The sequence below is a fragment of the Neofelis nebulosa genome, chromosome 17, assembly GCF_028018385.1.
Source record: "Neofelis nebulosa isolate mNeoNeb1 chromosome 17, mNeoNeb1.pri, whole genome shotgun sequence".
In the NCBI taxonomy this organism is placed as follows: domain Eukaryota; kingdom Metazoa; phylum Chordata; class Mammalia; order Carnivora; family Felidae; genus Neofelis; species Neofelis nebulosa.
The window spans coordinates 7,300,186-7,322,578 of NC_080798.1; the positions used below are offsets into that span (position 1 = coordinate 7,300,186).

The 22,393-nt window shown below is 50.5% G+C and overlaps 1 protein-coding gene and 1 long non-coding RNA gene across 10 annotated transcripts; one reads left to right on the forward strand and one right to left on the reverse strand.

Moving 5' to 3' along the window:
- The first annotated feature begins 52 nt into the window (after positions 1 to 52).
- LOC131499858 (sialic acid-binding Ig-like lectin 10) lies at positions 53 to 22,326 on the forward strand. Of its 9 annotated transcripts, none has more exons than XM_058708312.1 (12): positions 53 to 3,379; positions 13,273 to 13,653; positions 13,811 to 14,095; positions 14,611 to 14,658; positions 14,791 to 15,054; positions 16,299 to 16,346; positions 16,478 to 16,735; positions 16,826 to 17,110; positions 17,447 to 17,540; positions 17,636 to 17,801; positions 20,370 to 20,686; positions 21,412 to 22,326. In XM_058708312.1, exons 2-11 carry the CDS (start codon positions 13,323 to 13,325, stop codon positions 20,652 to 20,654), a joined length of 2,064 nt encoding a protein of 687 aa, XP_058564295.1. In that variant the 5' UTR covers positions 53 to 3,379; positions 13,273 to 13,322; the 3' UTR covers positions 20,655 to 20,686; positions 21,412 to 22,326. The 9 variants fall into 9 exon arrangements, 8 of the variants coding, with proteins under 8 accessions (XP_058564295.1, XP_058564298.1, XP_058564300.1 ...); XR_009256085.1 differs by lacking the exon at positions 53 to 3,379 and adding an exon at positions 13,039 to 13,192 and having other exon boundaries at positions 14,509 to 14,658; positions 20,370 to 20,704; XM_058708309.1 differs by lacking the exon at positions 53 to 3,379 and adding an exon at positions 13,039 to 13,192 and having other exon boundaries at positions 14,509 to 14,658.
- LOC131499951 (uncharacterized) lies at positions 3,644 to 12,397 on the reverse strand. Its single transcript, XR_009256122.1, has 2 exons — positions 11,683 to 12,397; positions 3,644 to 4,161 (listed from the first exon to the last, which is right to left on the reverse strand). It is a non-coding gene; the product is annotated as an uncharacterized LOC131499951 (long non-coding RNA).
- Positions 22,327 to 22,393: the final 67 nt, after the last annotated feature.

A 22,393-nucleotide genomic window follows, 5' to 3' on the forward strand; every position in this document is an offset into this window, starting at 1 on the left:
ATCTGCCTCTCGATAATAAATAAACGTTGAAAAAATTAAAAAAAAATAAAGGCAGTTAGGTTACTAGCATGTTGGGCCAATATTTTTAAGACTTTTTAATTTTAGCCCCTCCTAAGATAGGTCTAGTGTTGGGCTAATTTTCTGTCACTTGAATGCCATCACCCTTTTGGAGCTTTCACTGAATACTCCATAGATTCAAGAAGGTATCTTTACTCTGGCTGGAGGGAATATACACATGTCCAAGCCCTTTGTGAGCTCTGGGAATCTTCCAACTAATAACTCTCTGGTAATTGCTCTCTCCTTAGAAATTGTTCTCATTCGGGTTCATGGGGTTTCACCCTATGCTTGCGCAGATCCAACGACTCCAGGACCTTTCATGGAGACTCTGAACCCTTTCTCCACAATACTCCTGTCTGAAACTCTGACCTACATATTTTAGCCGCATCAGCTTCCTAACCTTCAAAGTCTGGCTGCTCAACTCAGTGAAATTTCAGTCCCTTTCATGGTGCCCTTACCCTTTTTCTTACTCTGCTATCTACAAACAAACTCCTCACAGAAAACGTCAGTGATTATATGGTTCACCTCATTTTTGTCCTTCTCTCAAGGATCACCCTTCTTCCATGTATGAAAAGAGAAGTTTCTTGTATTTTGTTTGATATCCTAGTTGTTTACAGGAGGATAATTCTGGACCCTATGACTCTCTCATGCTCAGAAGCAGAAGTCTCCAGCAGACTGTTTGTTTATTTATTTATTTAATTTAAAAAATATCTTTATTTCTTTTTTAAATTAATTAATCAATCAATTTTTAAATTTACATCCAAGTTAGTTAGCATATAGTGCAATAATGATTTCAGGAGTAGATCCCAGTGATTCATCCCCTATGTATAACATCCAGTGCTCATCCCAACAAGTGTCTTCCTTAATGCCCCTTATACATTTAGCCATCCTCCCTCCCACAACCTCTCCAGTAAACCTCTGTTTGTTCTTCATAATTAAGAGTCTCTTATGTTTTGTCCCCCTCCCTGTTTTTATATTATTTTTGCTTCCTTTCCCTGTGATCGTCTGTTCTGTGTCTTAAATTCCTCATATGAGTGAAGTCATATGATATTCGTCTTTTTCTGACTAATTTTGCTTAACATAATACCCCTAGTTTCATCCACGTGGTTGCAAATGGCAAGAGTTCATTCTTTTTGATTGCCGAGTAATACTCCATTGTATGTGTATACCACATCCTCTTTATCCATCCATCCATTGATGGACACTTGGGTTCTTTCCATACTTGGCTATTGTTGATAGTGCTGCTATTAACATTGGGGTGTGTGTGTCTCTTTCAAACACTACACCTGTATCCTTTGGATAGATACCTAGTAGTGCAATTGCTGGGTCGTAGGGTAGTTCTATTTTTAATTTTTTGAGGAACCTCCATACTGTTTTCCAGAGTGGCTGCACCAGTTTGCATTCCCACCAGCAGTGCAAAAAAGATCCTCTTTCTCCACATCCTCGCCAACATCTGTCGTTGCCTGAGTTGTTAATGTTAGCCATTCTGACTGATGTGAGGGGGTATCTCATTGTGGTTTTAACTTGTGTTTCCCTGATGATGAGTGATGTTGAGCATTTTTTCATGTGTCGGTTGGCCATCTGGACGTCTTTGGAGAAGTGTCTATTCGTGTCTTTTTGCCCATTGCTTCACTGGATTATTTGTCTTTTGGATGTCGAGTTTGATAAGTTCTTTATAGATTTTGGATACTAACCCTTTATCTGATATGTCACTTGCAAATATCTTCTCCCATTCCATTGGTTGCCTTTTAGTTTTGCTGACTGTTTCCTTCTCTGTGCGGAAGCTTTTTGTTTTGATGAGGTCCCAATAGTTCATTTTTGCTTTTGTTTCCCTTGCCTCCGGAGATGTGTTGAGTAAGAAGTTGCTGTGGCCATGATCAAACAGGTTTTTGCCAGCTTTCTCCTCTAGGATTTTGAAGGCTTCCTGTCTTATGTTTAGGTCTTTCATCCATTTTGAGTTTCTTTTTGTGTATGGTGTAAGAAAGTGGTCCAGGTTCATTCTTCTGCATGCCGCTGTCCAGTTTTCCCAGCACCACTTGCTGAAGAGACTGTCTTTATTCCATTGGGTGTTCTTTCCTGCTTTGTCAAAGATTAGTTGGCTATGTGTTTGTGGGTCCATTTCTGAGTTCTCTCTTCTGTTCCATTGATCCTGAGTGTCTGTTTTTGTGCCAGTACCATACTGTCTTGATACTTATAGCTTTGTAATACAGCTTGACATCCAGGATTGTGATGCCTCCAGCTTTGGTTTTCTTTTTCGGGATTGCTTTGGTTATTTGGGGTCTTTTCTGGTTCCATACAAATTTTAGGATTGTTTGTTCTAGCTCTGTGAAGAATGCTGGTGTTATTTTGATAGGGATTGCTTTGAATATGTAGATTGCTTTGGGTAGTATTGACAGTTTAACAATATTTGTTCTTCCAATCCAAGAACTTGGAATATTTTTCCATTTTTTAGTGTGTCTTCTTCAATTTATTTCATAAGCTTTCTATAGTTTTCAGTGTATAGACTTTTCACCTCTTTGGTTAGGTTTATTCCTAGGTCTTTTATGTTTTTTATTTATTTATTTTAAAGATTTTAATTTTCGTAAGTGATCTCTACACCCAACTCTCAACCCCAAGATTAAGAGTTACATAATCTACTGACTGAGCCAGCCAGGTGCTCCCCCACCCCCTTGAATTTTTAATAACTGTTTTATTAAGATACAACTTATATAACACAAAATTAATTCATTGTAAGTGTACAGTTCAATGGCTTTTTTAGTAAATTTATAGAGTTGTGTAGTCATTGTCACACATTTTTATTAGCCTAAAGAGGACCCTTGTGCCCATTTGTAATCAATACCAGTCCTTTCACAGCTCCAGGAACTCATTGATCTGCTTTCAGTCTCTAATGAACTATTTTATGAATATTTCATATACATCGAATCACATAATATAAAGTCTGTTGTGCCTGATATCTTTCACCAGACATTAGGTTTTTGAGGTCCAAACATGTTAGAACACGTGCCATTAGTTAGTGGCATTTTATTCTCAATGTTAGTACATTCTATGAATATACACCACATTTCATTTATGCATTCACCAGCCGAGGGACATTTCAATCATTCCCAGTTTTGGCTTTTAAGAATAATGTTGCTGATTCCACTCCCATTCCTGTTCTGGTTCAGGATGATAGAAACTCCATTCCAGTGGGATGAAGCAAGAATACAGGCACCCTCTCCTCCAAGTCTGAAGTTGAGGGCTACGGCACCCTCCTATGAAAGGGCAGGCGGCTACCCCACTTCTCATCCCCTGCCAGCTACGTGTTGAAGACCCTAAATTCCAGGTGAACACAGCTGAGAAGTTAGAGGCTCTCTTCTTCAAGCTGCCCCCTATCCACAGGGCAGAGGCTCTAACTCTGAATACTGGTACTGGTAGGGAAGGGCATGATGGATAGTATTTTCTAGAATGACAAAAATGTTTAATAGCTTGACAAGGGTTTTAGTTACATGAATAAATGCCAGCTCACCAAGTGATGTCTCTGAGCTCCCAGGGGTATCTGTTTTAGTCAGTTCAGGCCGCTATAACAAAGCACCACACACTGGGTAGCTTATGGACAACAGAAATTTATTTCTCACAGTTCTGAAGGCTGAGAAATTCAAGATCAAGACACCAACATATCCGGTGTCTTGTGAGAACACACGTCCTGGTTCATGGAGGGCTTTTCACTTGTCCTCATGTGGCAGAAGGGGTAAGGGTGCCGTCTAGGGTCTCTTTTATAAGGGCACACAAATCTCATTCAGGAAACTCTACCCTCCTAACCTAATCACCTCCCAAAGGCCGCACCTCCAAATACCACGGCACCGGGGATTCGGGCCTCAACACTTGAATGTTGGGGGGAAGATACAGCATTCAGTCCATAGCAAAGGCTAAAGCCACATTTGGTAAATATTCGCGCAGTCATTCATGTTACTCTGGATTAGGGGCAGGATGGGGTGGGCTGCTGTGTGGTCATTTTGTAGCTTAGACTGTTCTTGTTTGTGTCTGTGTTAAGACAGGACTATGGAGAATCCTCATCCTTACCTTGTTCCATCTCAGTCACAGAGTGGACTCGTCTGGTGTGATATCCTGTGAGATCATTTAAAAAAAATTTTTTTTTAGGCTTTTTATTTTTGAGAGAGAGAGAAAGAGACAGAGCACGAGTGGGGAGGGGCAGAGAGAGAGGGAGACATAGAATCTGAAGCATGCTCCAGGCTCTGAGCTGTCAGCACAGAGCCCGATGCGTGGCTTGAACTGGTGAACCTCGAGATCATGACCTGAGCCAAGGTCGGATGCTTAACCGACTGAGCCACCCAAGTGTCCCATGATCATTTATATTTATTTTATTTTATTTTATTTTATTTTATTTTATTTTATTTTATTATGTTTTTAAATTTATATCCAAATTAGTTAGCATACAGTGCAACAATGATTTCAGGAGTAGATTCCTTAATGCCCCTTACCTATTTAGCCCATCCCCTTCTCCCACAACCCCTCCAGTAACCCTCTGTTTGTTCTCCATAATTAAGAGTCTCTTATGTTTTGTCCCCCTCCCTGTTTTTATATTATTTTTGCTTCCTTTCCCTTGTGTTCATCTGTTCTGTGTCTTAAATTCCTCATATGAGTGAAGTCATATGATATGTCTTTCTCTGACTAATTTTGCTTAGCATAATACCCTCCAGTTCCATCCATGTAGTTGCAAATGGCAAGATTTCATTCTTTTTGATTGCTGAGTAATACTTCATTGTATGTATATACCACATCCTCTTTATCCATTCATCCATTGATGGACATTTGGGCTCTTTCCATACTTTGGCTATTGTTGATAGTTCTGCTATAAACATGGGGGTGCATGTGTCTCTACGAAACAGCATACCAGTATCCTTTGGATAAACACCTAGTAGTGCAATTGCTGGGTCGTAGGGTAGTTCTATTTTTAGTTTTTTGAGTAACCTCCATACTGTTTTCCAGAGTGGCTGCCCCAGTTTGCATTCCCACCAGCAGTGCAAAGGAGATCCTCTTTCTCCACATCCTCGCCAACATCTGTTGTTGCCTGAATTGTTAATGTTAGCCATTCTGACTGATGTGAGGGGGTATCTCATTGTGGTTTTAACTTGTATTTCCCTGATGATGAGTGATGTTGAGCATTTTTTCATGTGTCGGTTGGCCATCAGGATGTCTTCCTTGGAGAAGTGTCTATTCATGTCTTTTGCCCATTGCTTCACTGGATTATTTGTCTTTTGGATGTTGAGTTTGATAAGTTCTTTATAGATTTTGAATACTAACCCTTTATCTGATACGTCGTTTGCAAATATCTTCTCCTATTCTGTCGGTTGCTTTTTAGTTTTACTGATGATCATTTATATTTAATAGGAGAACACCGGGGCCTGGCTGTGAATGCCAGCAGGGTCTGCTTTACTCTTTATTAAAGGGAAAAAAATGAAAATAATAGAGCAAAAAGATAGGAAGTTGAGAAGTAAATGGGGATCACATCACCGATAGTCTTGGTTCTTCACGTAAAGAGCTGGCATTTCACTTTGGAAAACGGATACTTCACACTGAGTGTCAAAACACACACCAGTGAGTAGCAATCACATCTGATAATAAAATACTGAACCTGCAGAATTTTCCCTTTACTAGAAATTAGCGAATCCAAATGTATCCTAGATCAGTATTTCTCTCAGCATCTTGCTTTTTAATATGCCATCTTGACTTGAAGAGAAAAGGGAAGGCCCCGCTGAGGCTGCCTGTGTGTGATATTACACGACCCCAACTTAGACAGTGGGACCTGAGTAAGACCACGTGCTATAGACTGGGTCCCCCCAAAATCTGTATGTTCAAACCTACCCACCAATGTGATGATAGTAAGAGGTGGTACCTTTAGGATGTCATTAGGTCATGAGGGTGGCACCCTCATGAATGGGATTAGCGCCCTTGTGTAAAAGAGGGCCCAAAGACTCCCTTGCCCTTTCCACCACATGAGGGCATGGCGTTTTAGAAAATGGCCATCTGTGAACCAGAAAGTGGGCTCTCACCAGACATGGAATCTGCCAGCGCCTAGATCTTGGATTTCCAGCCTCCAGGACTGAGAGAAGTGAGTGTTCCTTCCTTAAACCACCCGGTCTGTGGTAATTCTGTTATAGCGGCTGGATGGATGAAGATAACACAGGAATGTGTTTTCTTATGCAGCCATCACATGGTGAGTGTGCCTGGGTGGGACTCCATTTGAGAACACTGTGTGAGCAGGGGCAGTACTGAAGTGTTTTAAATTTGGGGGAGGGTAGGGGCCCCTGGGCCGCTCAGTTGGTTGGGCCTCTGACTCCTGACTTTGGCTCAGGTGAGTTCGGTTCGTGAATTCGAGCCCTGAGTTGGGCTCTGCGTTGACAATGTAGAGCCTGGTTGGGATTCTCTCTCCCTGCCTCTGTCTCTGCCCCTCCTCCACTTGCTCTCTATCTCTCCCTCTCAAAATAAATAAAAATAAACTTAAAAAAAAATTGGGGGGGGGGGGCGGTTAGGGGCACCTGTGTGGCTCAGTCAGCTGAATGTCTGGCTTCAGCTCAAGTCGTGATCTCATGGTTCATGGGTTTGAGCCCCATGTTGGGCTTTGGGCTGACAGGCAGGAAGCTTGCTTTCTCTCTCTCTCTCTCTCTCTCTCCGCCCCTCCCCCGCTCTCCCTTTCTCTCTCAAAAATAAATAAACGAGGGGCGCCTGGGTGGCGCAGTCGGTTAAGCGTCCGACTTCAGCCAGGTCACGATCTCGCGGTCCGTGAGTTCGAGCCCCGCCTCAGGCTCTGGGCTGATGGCTCGGAGCCTGGAGCCTGTTTCCGATTCTGTGTCTCCCTCTCTCTCTCTGCCCCTCCCCCGTTCATGCTCTGTCTCTCTGTCCCAAAAATAAATAAAAAACGTTGAAAAAAAAATTAAAAAAAAAATAAATAAACGTTAAATAAAAAAAATAAAATAAAATTATTTTGTGGCAGGGGAAGGAAGAAGAGTGGTTCCCATGACTGCTTTAGTAGGCTCTCCCTGGCAGAGACTGTGTTTATTGAGGTGCAGTGAAAGGAGCAGTCATAATTTCTAGGTGCAGTGAGAACGAATGCACCCTTTTGGGAAGAGCCCCGTTTGCAAATGTGTGCGGCACGGGAGAAATACTCCCCGAGTTCTCCACGACCAAGACCGCACAGACCCTGGGGCCTGGGGCTCCAGAGGGGTCAGTCGCAGCTGCGGGGACGGAGCGCCTCCTGGGGGCTACGTGCGGAGCTGCAGTAGAGGCAACGGAAGCCCCAGGGACAGGTCGCGTGCGGGACAAGCCGCAGGAAGAGGCTGGTGTGTGTGCGTGTTGGGGGGTGGGTTTGTCTAAGATGCCCCCTTCCCCAGATAAAGGCTCCTCACCACACTCAGGGCCTCCACTACAGCCAGACCTGGACTCTTCATCCTGCACTGGGACCCCGCCTCGCATGGCTCTGGTCCTCAGGTCCACATCCCTGCACCCTCCTGGGGCAGAATCCTGAACTAATTACCTCTCTCTCTCTCCCCTCCCCAACCTCTCCCGCCCCTTTACCTACCCTCCACCCCCACCCATCCACCTATCTACCTTTGACCCCATTGTGAGTTCAGGGGTGGAGGGAGCCTGAGCCCATGCTCAACATCTATTAATGAAGCAAGAGGGGAGGCTTGCAGGGCTGGGTGTTTGTTCTAAAGGAATCCGTTCAGGGGTGCCTCGGGGGCTCAGTCAGTTGATTTCTGCTCTGGTCAAGATGAGTTCAAGACCTAGGTGAGGCTCTGTGCTGACAGCCTGGAGCCTGCTTGGGATTCTCTCTCTCCCTCCCTCTCTGCCCCTCACCGGCTCTCCTTCTCCCAAAAATAAACATTTTCTTTTTTTTAACGTTTATTTATTTTTGAGAGCGAGCGAGAGAGAGAGACAGAGTACAAGAAGGGATGGGGCAGAGAGAGAAGGAGGGAGACCCAGAATCCGACGCAGGGTCCAAGCTCCAAGCTGTCAGTACAGAGCTTGGTGCCAGGCTCAAACTCACAAACTGGGAGATCGTGACCTCAGCCGAAGTCAGACACTCAACAGAAGGAGCCACCCAGGTGCCCCTAAAATAAATAAACATGTTTTTAAATTTATTTTTTTAATTTTTTTTAATGTTTATTTATTTCTGAGACAGAGAGAGACAGAGCATGAATGGGGGAGGGTCAGAGAGAGAGGGAGACACAGAATCTGAAGCAGGCTCCAGGCTCTGAGCTGTCAGCACAGAGCCCGATGCAGGGCTCGAAATCACAGACTGTGAGATCAGACCTGAGTTGAAGTCGGAAGCTCAACCGACTGAGCCACCCAGGCGCCCCTAAACATTTTTTTTTAAATAAAAGAATACTTTCAGAAAAAATCTGAACATTCTTTGGCCCAAAAAAGATTCTCATGGCCTCAGCTAGCTGCTTGGCCCTTGTCTGGCCAAGGCTGGGGGATGGGCAGAGGTGATCTGGTCACACTAAGGAAGGGTGGAGAATTCTGAGGGAGGCCCAAGAAGCCACAGGGAATTCAGAAGGGTGTGGGGGTGGGGAAATGTTGGGGACAACTCTGAACTGAGAACAGTGGGAGGGGCAGCCATGGGAAGAGCATTCCTGGAAGTGACAACCCCAAGTGTCACACATCACTGCCCCCCAAGTGGGAACAAACTTAGTAAATGTGAGAAACAGAGCTGGGATCACTGGTGGAATGCAAAAGCAAAGCAAAAGAGGGTTCAAAGTGAGTTTGGGGAGGTCATCGGGAGATAGGGTGAGCAGTTTGGATTTTCTCCTAAATATAACAGGACACCACTGCAACTTTTAAGTAAGAGAGGGACTCGGTCTGATTTATATTTGAAAACATTTTTTAATGTTTATTTATTTCTGAGAGAGAGAAAGAGAGAGCACGGGAGCAGGGGAGGGGCAGAGGGAGAGAGGGAGACACGGAATTGGAAGCAGGCTCCAGGCTCCAAGCTGTCAGCACAGAGCTTAACTCGGGGCTTGAACTCATGAACCACGAGATCATGACCTGAGTTGAAGTCAGATGGGTAACCGACTGAGTCACCCAGGTGTCCCTAATTGAAAAGTAACTCTGGCTGCTGTGTTGACAAGGCACCTTGGAGAGAGCAAACTAGAAGCAGGAATAATCAATCAGTCACTGCTGTCCTACAGATGAGTGAGGGTGATGGCTTGGACCCAGGAACTGACTCTCCATTGAGGGTGATTCTGCCATCCAGGGGACAGGTGGCAATGTCTGGAGTGTTTTTAGTTGTCACAGCTGGGGTGGACGGGATGCTACTGACATCTGAAGGCTGGAGGCCAAGGCTACTGATGAACATCCTGCCAGGGACCCCACCCCTCAGGAACTATTTGACTCAAAGTGTCAGTAGTGCTGGTCAGCCTGGGTGGCTCAGTCTGTTGAGCATCCAACTCTTGATTTCGGCCCAGGTCATGATCTCATAGTCATGAGATTGAGCTCCAAGTGGGGGCTGCTTGAGAGTCTCTCTCTCCGTTTCCCTCTGCCTTTCCCCTGCGCTCTCTCTCTATATAAAAAATTTTTTTTTAATTTTTGAGAGAGAGAGAGCGAGAGAGAGAGATAAGCAAGGGAGGGGCAGAGACAGAGGGAGAGAGAGGATCCTAAGCAGGCTCCCGTGCTGTCAGTGTGGAGTCCAACACAGGGCTCATCCCACAAATTGTGAAATCATGACCTGAGCCCAAATGAAGTGTCAGATGCTTAGCCAACTGAGCCACCCAGGCAACTGCCCCAAATTGAAAAAAAAAAAAAAAGTGTCAATGGTGCTAAGATTGAGACATCTTGGATGAGAGTAATGAATGGTAGTGGGGGTGGGGATAAGTGGATGGAATTTTTTTAATACCTAAGAAGTTGAGCTGATGGGTCTTGTGGGTAATTGTACATGGGAGTAAAGAAAGTAAAGGAAGCCGTCAGGCCAATGCTCAGGTGTGGGCAGGGCTTGGTGCCGCATAATATTTAGAGAGATGAAAAGCAGGCTTGTGGTGAGAAATAGTGCTGCATGATGCATGTTAAGCTTGAAATGCACACTGCAGATTCCTGAGTAGGTGTCTAATAGACAGGGAAGGGTCAGGGCTGAGATACAATTTACAGTCATCAGCTCGTTTATTGTTGTTGTGTTTTGTGGTTATCTATTTTGGCTTGCTTTTTATTTTTATTTTTGAAAGAGAGAGATAGAGTGAGCTGGGGAGAGGAACAGAGGGAAGGAGAGAGAGAGAATCCCAGGCGGTTTCCATGCTCAGCATGGAGCCCAACACAGAGCTCAATCCCATGATCGTGAGATCATGACCTGAGCTGAAATCAAGAGTCAGATCTGGGTGCCTGGATGGCTCAGTCATTTAAGTGTCTGACTTTAGCTCAGGTCATGATCTCATGGTTCGTGGGTTTGAGCCCAGCATCGGGCTCTGTGCTGACAGCTCAGAGTCTGGAGTCTGCTTCCGATTTTGTGTCTCCCTCTCTCTCTGCTCATGCTCTGTGTCTCTTTCTCTCAAAAATAATTAAAAAAAAAGGGGCACCTGGGTGGCTCAGTTGGCTAAGCATCTGACTTCGGCTCAGGTCATGATCTCACCACTCGTGAGTTTGAGCCTGCATCGGGCTCTCTACGGTCAGCATGGAGCCCACTTTGGTTCCTGTCTCCCTCTCTCTCTCTGCACCCGTCCCCCCAGCTCGTGCTTTCTCGCTGTCTCAAAAATAAACAAAAACATTAAAATAATAATAATTTTTAAAAAAAGAGACACTCAACTGGCTGAGCCACCCAGGCTTTTAACCTCATTTTGAAGAACCTTTAGACTCACAGGAGTTGCAAAGAAATGTACAGGGACATCCCGTGGACTCAAATCTCCCCCCTCCTCCATGTTATCATCTTCCACAACTAAGTACAATCTGAAAATCAAGGAATTGTCTGCACACAATCAGGGCAAGCCCATGTCAAGACCCAGTCCTCCCTCCTCTCTGGGAGGCCCCTCCTCTGTGAGCTCCATGCTGTGACATCTCTAGACAAGAGCCTACCCTGGGAAAAGGGACCCTGGCTCTCCCCTGATAGAGCCCAGGTTGGGCAGTGGGGACCTGGATCAGAGTGCAGAAGGAGGTGGGTATTAGGGGCTGGATTGTGCCCCCTTTGCCACGTTCATATGTTGAAGCCTTAACCCCAGTACCTGCAAATGTGACTGTATGTGGAGATAGGGCCTTTAAAGGGGTAATTCACTTAAAGCAAGGCCATAGAGCAAGCTCAAGTCCAGTAGGCTGGTGTCCTTTTTTTTTTTTTTATGTTTATCTATTTTGAGAGAGAGTGCAAGCAGGGAGGAGGCAGAGAGAGAGAGAGAGAGAGAGAGAGAGAAAGCATCCCAAGCAGGCTCCGTGCTGCCCAGAGCCTGATTTGGGGCTCGATCTCACAAACTGTGAAATCATGACCTGAGCTGAGATCAAGAGTTGGCCGACTGAGCCACCCAGGCGCCCCAGGACTGGTGTCCTTCTACGAAGAGATCAGGACACAGGCACACAAAGAGAGATGGCCACGTGAGAGCTCAGTGGGAAGATGATGTCTACACCCCAGGGAGAGAGGCCTGGGAAGCAACCAACCTGTTCTTCCAGCCCTACTGACGCCTTCGTCTTGGACTCCAGCCTCCGAACTGCGGGTAAGATGTTTTCTGTCATTTGAGCTGTTCTGTCTGTGGTGCTTTGTTACGGCAGCCCAAGCACGTGACACGAGAGCAAGGACAGAGGTGGCCACAGGTCACCTCCTCCAGGAGGCCTCTTCTGGTTTCCCAGGAAGAAGTGACCACGCCTTTGTCGTGAACATCTGTCCCAGCATCGGCTGGGGGGTGGCAGCGAGGGGGAGCAGTTACGAGCACTTCAGTGCTTTTCCATTTCTCAGAAGCTTCATTTACCAAACTGGGTCCCCTTGAGGTCAGACACCGTGACTGATTTGCCTGTGTCCTCAGGAGGCCGTGTGGCACCTGCACACACCAGGTCCCAGGCACGGAGGTTGACTGTGGGGGCAGGTGCTCCCATCACAACAGGTATTACCAGTAGGTGCATCCAACCTTAAGGCAGAAGACGAAGGGGAGCTTGAGAGGTGGACTGAGGTCTTGGCATGGGTGCTTCCGGTGGACCTGGGGGCGGAAATCAGCGAGCCCTCCCAGTGAGGAGGAAGGGGTGGGACTGACACCAGCCTAGGGGTACCAGATTTGGCAAATAAAAACACAAAGGCGCCCAGTTTAATTTGCATTTCAGATATGAACGCCGAATAATTTTAGTATAACAATGTCCCGTTGCGATATTTGGGACATACTTCTAAAAAAAAAAAAAATCATTCATCATTTAACTGAAAGTCAACTTTAACTGGGGCACCTGGGTGGCCCAGTCGGTTAAGTGTCTGGCTTCAACTAGGGTCATGATCTGCACGGTTCGTGAGTTGGAGCCCCTGATGGGGCTTTCTGCTGTCAGCACAGAGCCCGCTCCAGATCCTTTGTCCCCCTCTCTCTCTGGCCCTCCCCTGCTCTCTAAAGTCAACTTTAATTGGAGATTCTGAATTTTAACTGGCAAGACCCGTCAGCCCCCCACCCCCCACAACCCCCTTCCTGCATCCACTCTTGCTGTTCCCCACTGCCCTCCTTCCCCAGGGGCCCCCCGTCTGAAGAAAGGCTCATTGTACACTTTCACTTCTGCTTCGTCAGCCACCTAAGGCCCAGCGGGAGAGCCCCGACCCTCCACCCACCCAGGCCCCATGGCCTCACCCACCTTCCACTCCCTCCCCCCCCCCAGGGGACCCCCAGAAGGACCAGCTCTGCCATCCCAAGCACCAGGCAGCCTCCCCCCGCCCCGCCCAGCCCCCCAGGAAAGATTCAGAGTCCTAGCGGGTGAGGTGGGGCTGGAGAGTGACAAGATAGGGCGGGGGGGGGGGGGGCGGGCGGGAGCGAGTGGGGGTGGGGCTCAGGACCGGTCACCTGGCCCCGGGTACAGCTTTTGCAACTGGCGGTTCCCCTTCGTCAGTGGAGGCGTCCGGGGGACGAGCCTGTGTGAGGGCAGGTCCAAGTGCACCCTCGTGCAGAGATGGCCCTGTCACTGCTGTTGGCCCTGCTGTGGGGCGGTGAGTGGGCCACAGGGCCAGAAGGGGCCTGGGTAGGGGCGCGGGCTGGGCTTGCAGCTTGAGCCCTCTGTCTCCTTCAGGGTCTCAGGCTCAGGCCCCAGGATTCTCCCTGCAAGTGCCGAGCGTGGTGATGGTGCAGGAGGGCCTGTGTGTGCACGTGCCCTGCACCCTCTCCTACCCCCGGATAGGCTGGACGGAGGACACCCCCGCCCTCGGCTCCTGGTTCGTGGTCGGGACAGACACGAACAAGGGAAGACCGGTGGCCACAAACAAGCAGGATCAAGTGCACGGTGGCTCCGGGGGCCGGTTCCAGCTCACCGGGGATCCCCAGAACCGCAGCTGCTCCTTGCTGATCAGAGACGCCCAGGTGGAGGACTCGGCACAGTACTTCTTTCGGGTGGAGAGAGGCAGTTACGTGCGGTATAATTTCGTGGAAAGCCCGTTCTATCTGGAAGTGACAGGTATGGACCGGGCTCCAGCAGGACTGGGCGGGAAACTCTCCTCCTCCCTGCCGTTCCCCAACCCCCCCACACACACACACACTGTGGGGAGCAGATCAGGGGTCACCCCTGCAGCACCCCCTCCCAGGGCTAGGATTGTGCCCTCTCTCTGCCCCAGCCCTGACACAGAAGCCCGATGTCTACATCCCAGAGACCCTGGAAGCAGGGCGCCGGGGGACACTCATCTGTGTGTTTAACTGGGCCTTTGAGGAATGTCCAGCCCCTACTTTCTCCTGGATGGGGGCCGCCGTCACCACCCCAGGGCCCGGACGCAAATCCTCCTACTTCTCAGTGCTTTCTCTCACACCGAGACCCCAGGACCACGGCACCCACCTCACGTGCCGGGTAGACTTCTCCAGAAAGGGCGTGAGCGCAGAGACAACCGTTCGACTTAACGTCACCCGTGAGTCTGGTGGCCAGGGCATCAGGGTGTGCAGACAGGCACCGCGGGATGTGGCCGGCGGGGGCATCCAGACAGGTCGGTGGGGAGTCGCATCACGCTGCCTCGGCCCTGGGAGGGCTTGGGGACGCCATCTGCTCCCCAGCCACAAGCATCTTTGTTTTTTTTTCAACGTTTTTTTTTAATTTATTTTTTGGGACAGAGAGAGACAGAGCATGAACGGGGGAGGGGCAGAGAGAGAGGGAGACACAGAATCGGAAACAGGCTCCAGGCTCCGAGCCATCAGCCCAGAGCCTGACGCGGGGCTCGAACTCACGGACCGCGAGATCGTGACCTGGCTGAAGTCGGAAGCTTAACCGACTGCGCCACCCAGGCGCCCCCAGCCACAAGCATCTTTGACACCAGTTCGTCACTAGCCTCCCGGAGGATATCACGCTTTCTTTTCCCCCGAGGGGGTTCCCTCTTACTGCCAGGAGCCCCACGGTCCTCCCCCAAGCCAGGTCTCAATCTTGTTGCAGATGTCCCCAAAGACCTGGTTATCAGCGTTTCCAGAGCCAAGGCATCAGGTACGTATTGAGGGCCTGGGAGGGTGGGGCTGGTCCTCTGCGGAGGGTGGAGGCGAGGGAGACAGAGGGTGAGGGAGACTCTGTTCCTCCTTCAGCTTCTCTCTCTCTCTCTCCCGGCTTCTGTCTCTGCAGCCCCGGAGCCCCAGGGAAACAGCCCATATCTGGAAGTCCAGAAAGGCCAGTTCCTGCAGCTGGTCTGTGCTTCCGAGAGCCAGTCCCCTGCCACCCTGAGCTGGGCCCTGGAGGACAGGATCCTCTCTTGGTCTCACCCCTGGACCCCCGGCCCCCTGGCTCTGGTGCTGACCCGGGTGATGCCTGGGGATTCAGGCTGCTACACCTGCCGAGCAGAGAACAGGCGTGGCTCCCAGAGCCGCACCCTGAACCTCTCCGTGCAGTGTGAGTGCGACCATCAGGAGCCTGGTTTCCAGAAAGGGAGAAGGAAGAGGGGGGCTGGGGCTGGGGGGCAGGGCCCCGGAGCTCGAAAGGGACACAATTCTCTGACGCCAGCTGGGTGTTCTGCAACTCAACTCGGTTGAACACTGTCTACCTGGAAGTGGTGGCAGATCTCACAGGTGAAGGGCTCAGTCCCGCAAGGTCCCCCCGCTCCTTGGGCCCCCACCTCAGAGGCCAGTCACAAGCCAAGTCGACCAACTGGCTCTAGATCGGAGTTTCCCATGACCCCCCCACCCCCACCTTGAATTCAATTGATTTGATAAAATGGGGCACAGAACTCAGAGGAACACTGCACTTACTGGATGGGGGGTTATTATAAAATGATACAACAGCAGACAGAAGAGATGTGTGGGGGGCAAGGCTGTTGCCCGCGTACCTCCCCGTGTTCACCAGTAGGGAGGCTCTTCAAACCCCATTCTCTTGGGTTTTTATGGAGGCTTCGACACGGAGGCAGGATTGACCAAAGCTTTGGCCACTGCCATCCGATCCCACCTGCAATCGCTCTCCCTTCCCCGGAAGTCAGGGCAGGGATGGAAAGTCCCAAAGCTTCAGTCATCGAGGTTGGTTCTTTGGCCACCAGCCATCCCCCCCCCCCCAAGGTGCTTTCCAACGGTCACCTCATTTACATCAACCCAGGTGTGGTTTGAAAGGGGTTTGTTATGAATATCAAGACACCTTTATCGCTTGTCTTTTAGGAAATTCCAAGGGTTTTAGGAACTCTATGCCAGGAATGGGAGAGATATGTATATTTATTTAATTTTTTTAAGTTTATTTATTTTGAGAGAGAGAGAGAGTGTGTGTGTGTGTGTGTGTGTGTGTGTGTGAGCAGGGGAAGGGCAGAGACAGAAGGAGACAGAGAATCCCAAGCAGGCTCCATGCTGTCAGCGGAGAGCCCGATGTGGGGCTTGAACTCACAAACCGTGAGCTCACGACCTGAGCCAAAACCAAGAGGCAGACACTTAACTGACCGAGCCACTCAGGTGCCCTTATATATTTTATTATAAATCACAAGCATAGAGACCAGCCCTTCTTACCAGTCTGTTCCCTTGGGCCACTCAGTGGATAATCAGTCACTAGGTGATTCCATGCTCGGCCGCCCTGCCCTCTTTGTCTCCCAGGCCCGTTCTCTGCCCTGAGGGAACCCCCCTCCCCTCCCTTCTAGAGCCGGCACCCTGTCTCTGTTTCAGATGCCCCAGAGAACCTGAGAGTGATGGCCCTACAAGCAAACAGGACAGGTATGAAGGGGGACAGAGAACCTGGGGCCTCTCGGTGCCACACTGGGGGCCTCGGCGTCTGGAATGCTGCCATGCAAAAGGGTCCCTGTGCCCTCAGCTGAGCCTCTGATCTTGCCTCTTCCTTCCCGCAGTCCTGGAAAACCTTGGGAATGGCACGTCCCTCCCAGCCCTGGAGGGCCAAAGCTTGCGTCTGCTCTGTGTCGCCCACAGCAACCCCCCAGCCCAGCTGAGCTGGGCCCTGCGGGGACAGACTCTGAGCCCCTCCCAGCCCGCAGACCCCGGGATCCTGGAGCTGCCTCAGATACAAACGGAGCATGAAGGAGTCCTCACCTGCCGAGCTCAGAACTCGCTGGGCTCCCAGCACGTCTCCCTGCTTCTCTCTGTGGTCTGTGAGTGTGGGGACCCCCGGGGGCGAGACGCACGGGGCCTGGGGGGCAGAGGCGCCGCTGACCCTGCCCCTCCCCCCCCCCCCCCCGCAGGCCCCCCGCGGCTGCTCGGCCCCTCCTGCTCCCGGGAGGGCGAGGCGCTGGGCTGCACCTGCTCCGCCCGAGCCCGGCCGGCCCCCACCCTGAGCTGGCGGCTGGGGGAGGGGCTGCTGGAGGGGAACCACAGCGACGCCTCCTTGACCGTCACCTCCAGCTCCGAGGGGTCCTGGGCCAACAGCTCCCTGAGCCTCAGGGGACCGCTGGGCTCTGGCCTCAGACTCAGCTGCGAGGCCCGGAACGCACATGGGGAACAGAGCGCCGCGGTCCTGCTGTTGCCAGGTCTGCGGGCCAGCTGGAGGCCCCACCCCCACCCCCGACGAGTGGAGGCTGAGTGGGGGCAGGGGCAAGGTCCTGTGGTTGGAGCGGGACCTGGGAAGGTGCACGTGGCACCTGCGGCTGGGAATGCAGAGGGCAATCCAAACTGGAAGGCCTGTCGCCTGGGCCCTGGGCGCAGAGGGGTTTCCAAGACTTGGACAGAAGGGGTTGCAGATAAAATTCCTGGAATGGGAGCTGGAACCTGAGGGGAGCTGGAGCCTGAGTGCCCGGTGGCAGGTGGGCGTGAGGCCCCACGTTAACGGGGGAGGCTCAGAGCTGGCTGACCGTCTCCTTGCACAGATAAGAAGGGACTCCTCTCAAAGGCGTTGGGTAGCGGAATATTTCTGGGAATGGGCATCACGACGCTCCTTTTCCTCTGCCTCATCCTGGTCACGTGAGTTAGGAGCCGGCGCGATGGGGCGTGGGATCCGGGGCTGGGGACCGGGGAAGTGCCAGGGCGCACAATCAAGGGTCTTGTTCCCCGGGCAGGAAGACTCTGAGGAAGAAACAGGCCCAGGCAGGGACTCCGGCCCACGTAGGGGCTCCGGCCCACGCAGGGACTCCGGCCCAGGCAGGGGCTCCGCCGAAGCCCAAGGCCACGCGGAGAAGCACGATCCTGGACTACATCAACGTGGTCCCCAATCCTGGTCCCCTGGTGAGTGGCTCCGTGTGCTGCCTCTACTTTCCCTGCTCAGACTCCCAGCCCTCGCCCTCGCCCCTCCCCTGCCCTGTCCCAACCCTTTTCCCCCAAGGGACATCAAGGTGGAAAAGGTATGGGTGTTGGATTCGAGTCCTGTGAGATCTTGACCAAATCACTCGCTCTCTCTGAGCCTCCATTTCTTCCTCTGCTTCCTTCGAGAGCTGGTTTGAGGATGAGAACACATCATGCACTTGCTCAAAATGTAGCAGCTCGCCCGTTCTTATCACCCCGATGAGGTTACTGATTCTAATTAATGATATGATCATTCTTAATATCATGGAGAGTCCGTGTATTTAGTGATGAAGAGCGCGGCTCTGAAGTCAGCTCGTCCGGGTACACTCTTGGTTTTATCGCAGTGTGTTCTTGGACAAGTCTCTTAACTTCTCTGTGCCTTAGTTTAAAATGGGGGAAATGGGGGCGCCTGGGTGGCTCAGTCCTTAAGAGTCTGACCTCAGCTCAGGTCATGATCTCATGGTCTGTGAGTTTGGGCCCCGCATCGGGCTGTGTGCTGACAGCTCAGAGCCTGGAGCCTGCTTCGGATTCTGTGCCTTCCTCTCTCTCTGCCCCTCCCCTGCTTGCACTCTCTCTCTCTCAAAAATAAACATTAAAAAAAACTTTTTTAAAGAAAATGGGAGAAATAGTAGTATCTATTACCTAGGATCATTCTAAGTACTCGCTATGCTCATGGAACCTGTAAACATTTAGAATAGTAGCCGGCACCTAGTAAGTGTTCTACAAATGCCGGATAGTTTTAGGAGAGAACATTTATTTGTTTATTTACTTACTTATTTATTTTTATTTTTACTTTTTTTAAGTTTATTTAGAGGGGAGGTGCACATGCGCACAAGCAGAGAGAGAGAGAGAGAGAGAGAGAGAGAGAGAGAATCCCAAGCAGGCTCCCTGCTGTCAGCACAGAGCCTGATGCGGGGCTCGAACCCACATTAGATCACGACCTGAGCCGAAACCAACCGGGGGGGGGGGGGGGGTGTCCCCCTGCCAGGCGCCCCCAGGAGAGAACATTTGTATGCTGATGACTCCAAAACTTGCATCTCTCAAACTCACCCTTGACCTTTAGACTCCTATCCAACGGTCCGGGCGGCATGTCTGTTTGAGTGTCTAACAGGCGTCTCGGATTTAGCCCGTCCGAGTCGAATTTAGGACTAACTCCACTGCTTATGCTCTCCATGCTGCCTGGCTCGGCAAACAGCACCACGTCCGCCTGGCTGCCCAAGCCCGTCTTTCGCTCCTCTGTCCTCCACCACCCCACGATCAACGCATTAGCAAGACCCCCTTCCAAATACACCCAAACCGCCTCTTCCGGTTCTGCCACTTCCTGTGTGTGCCCCCCTGCTTCCGCTCTCGCCCCCCCCCCCCCCCCGGCTCTCGGCTCTCTTTCCGTGTGCATGGTATCCTTTAAAAACCCAAATAGGGAGGCACCTGGGTGGCTCAGTCGGTTAAGCGTCTGAGTCCTGATTTCAGCTCATCATGATCTCACCTTTGGTGAGTTCGAGCCCAGCATCAGGCCCTGTGCTGACGGTGCAGAGCCTGCTTGGGCTTCTCTCTCTCTCTCTCTCTCTCTCCCTCTCTGCCCCTCCCCTTCTCTCTCTCTTTAAATAAACTTAAAAAAAAAACCCAAATACGGACAACTAACCCCCGTGGAATACTACTCAGCCATCATAAGGAACAAATGATTGAAAGAAGCTACTGGTTGAAAAAACCTTAGAGACAAAAAAAAAAAAAAAAAAAGGAAAAATGCTGATCTCCAATGGTCACGTATGCAGGATTCCATGTTTATAACACCCTGCAAACGATCAGATTGTAGAGACCGAGGACAGATTAGTAGTGGCCAGGTTTAGGGACAGGAGGGCAGTGAGGACTAGAGAGGAGCAGCAGGTGGGGAGAGCTTTGTGGGGAGGAACAGTTCTGTGTCTTGACCGTGCTGTGGGCTGCACGGATCTCCCTGTGTGTGTTCGCTCTGGCTGCCATAGCAAAGGACTGCAGCCGGGGTGACTTAAACCACAGACATTGTTTATTGTTTGTTCCTGCCCCAAGATGTAATCCTAGTTCTTTTTTTTTTTTAATTTTTTAATGTTTATTTATTTTTGAGAGAGAGAGAGAGAGAGAGCCAGCAGGGGAGGGTCAGAGAGAGAGGAAGACCCACAATCCGAAGCAGGCTCCAGGCTCTGAGCTGTCAGCACAGGGCCCGAGGCGGGGCTCTAACTCACAAACCGTGAGATCATGACCTGAGCCGATGTCAGTCGCTTAACTAAGCCACCCAGGTGCCCCAATCCCAGTTCTTAATTAGTGTCTGGTGCATGGTGAGCTCTCGAGTATTTGTGGAAGGAGGGAAGGAAGGAAGGAGACAGGGAGAGAAGGAGGGGAAGGAGGGAAGGGAGGAAGGAGGGGAGAGAGAGAGGGAGGAAGGAGAGGAGGGAGGGAAGGAAGGGGGAGGGAGGGAGGAAAGAGAGGAGGCGGGAAGGAAGAATAGAAGGAGGGAAGGAAGCCTGGTTGTTTCTCTCCCAGGCTCGCAATCGCAATCGGAACCAGAACCGGAAGGCCATGCCGAGCAGTCCTTCCCAGGCCTCTCCTCCGGGCGCTCCCTCCCAGGAATGTAAGAAAAACCAGAAGGAGCTACATGCTGCTCCCCACACTTGTCCAGGACCCAGATCATCCACGCAAGCCTCAGAATCAGAGAGTAACCAAGAGAATCTCCATTATGCTGCCCTCACCTTCTCGGGCCTCAGACCCTGGGACACCTGGGAGTCCAAGGACACAGGCCCGGAGTACGAGGACATCAAGTTTCACTGACGGTCTCCCGGGCTGCAGGGCTGGGATCCAGGGTAGGCGGAATGGAGAGGGTGAGGAAGACAAGCATCCTCTCTCTCTCTCTCTCTCTCTCTGTCTCCCTCACCCTCTTGGTCTCCAAGCATGGGTCCTCCCATTCCAGACCCGATCATTTGGAAAAGCTGGATGCATCTCTCTGGATGCACTATTCTGAGAGGCAAGAGAAATCTTCTCTGCCACCACAGCCCCCCCCCCCCCACCGCAGCTGATCACACAGGCTCACAGTTTCTCAAAGGTGGGAGGGACTTTAAAGGCAATTAACCTATCATCTTTGCGAGGTCAGCCAGCTAACCTCACAGGTCAAGTCTGACCCGCTGCCTAATTTCGAGCCAAGAGTGTTTTCCACATTTTAAATGGTTGTGGGGAGGGGCCAGCTCAGATGGGAGAGCTTACAACGCCTGATCTCCGGGGTGGTGAGTTCAAGCCCCAGGTCAGGTGTAGAGATTACTAAAATAATAATACTAATAAACTTAAAAAAATAAATGGGAGCGGGGAATCGAAAGCAGAAAAATGTTTCCTGATACGTGCTAAGGATATGAAATTCCAATTCCGGTGTCCATAAATAAAGTTTTATTGGATCACAGTTGCGCCCATTCAAAAGAATGCAGGACTCTGGCCCACGGCAGGCAGAGCTGAGTCCGAGATGTCTGCTGTCTGGGCATCTGCAGGAAGAGTTTGCAGAATCTTCACCTAAAGTAAACACAGCCACTTATTTTTACAGAAGAGGAACAGAAGCAGATGTTCAGAGTGAGTTCAAGAGCAGCCACCGTAAAGATGTCCTGCTAGGCGACAAGACAGGAAGTCCCTCAGGGCAAGGACACCACGTGGAGACTGGGCGCAATTGTGCCCTCCAACCCATGAACCTGAGGAAGAACGATCGCAGGAGGGCATGGTACTGGGAACGCTCTCAAAATGTAATGGAAAGCAAAGCTCACCATGTGCTCTGAATCAACCAGCCAGTGAAGAGAGAAGATGGGTCTATTTCTCCGAGGGGAGCAGGTCCTTCCTCCTTCCCCAGAGGTCAGAGTCCTAATTGCTTCACAGAAAGCTCTCATGGGGGGTGGTTGCTACTTGCCAGGCAGAAAATCGAGGAGCCCAGAAGAGATGTTGGCCTTTGCATTAAAAAAAAAAAAAAAAACAATGTTGGGGGCACCTGGGTGGCTCAGTCGGTTGAGCCACCGACTCTTGGTTTTGGTTCAGGTCATGATCTCCCGGGTTGTGGGTTCAAGCCTGGCATGGGGCTCTGTGCTGACAGAGCGAAGCCTGCTTGGGATTCTCTCTGCCCTCTCCCCTGGCTCTCACCCTCTCTCTCTCTGTGTCTCTGTCTCTCTCAGAAATAAATAAATAAACATTTAATAAATAAATAACAGGGCGCCTGGGTGGCTCAGTTGGTTAAGCGTCCAACTTCAGCTCGGGTCACAATCTCACGGTTCGTGAGTTTGAGACCCACGTGGGGCTCCATGCTGACAGCTCAGAGCCTGGAGCCTGCTTCGGATTCTGTGTCTCCCTCTCTGTCTGCCCCTCCCCTGCTTGCACTCTCTCTCTCTCTGTCTCAAAAATAAATAAACATTTTAAAATTTTAATAAGTAAATAAATAAATAACAATAATAATAAAAATAAAGCCACACTGGAGAAATCTGTGGAACCAAGAGCGTGTCCACACCCCAACAGCTGCCTGGCTCTAAAAATCTTTCCCCACTGCT

Excerpts from the sequence above, each read along its gene's own strand:
- LOC131499858 (XM_058708309.1), top strand. The coding sequence starts at position 13,156 with ATGGCCCTGTCACTGCTGTTGGCCCTGCTGTGGGGCG. Across the intron at positions 13,193-13,272 it reads GTTGGCCCTGCTGTGGGGCG|GGTCTCAGGCTCAGGCCCCA; the intron begins GTGAGTGGGCCA and ends TGTCTCCTTCAG. Across the intron at positions 14,659-14,790 it reads TTCCAGAGCCAAGGCATCAG|CCCCGGAGCCCCAGGGAAAC; the intron begins GTACGTATTGAG and ends CTGTCTCTGCAG.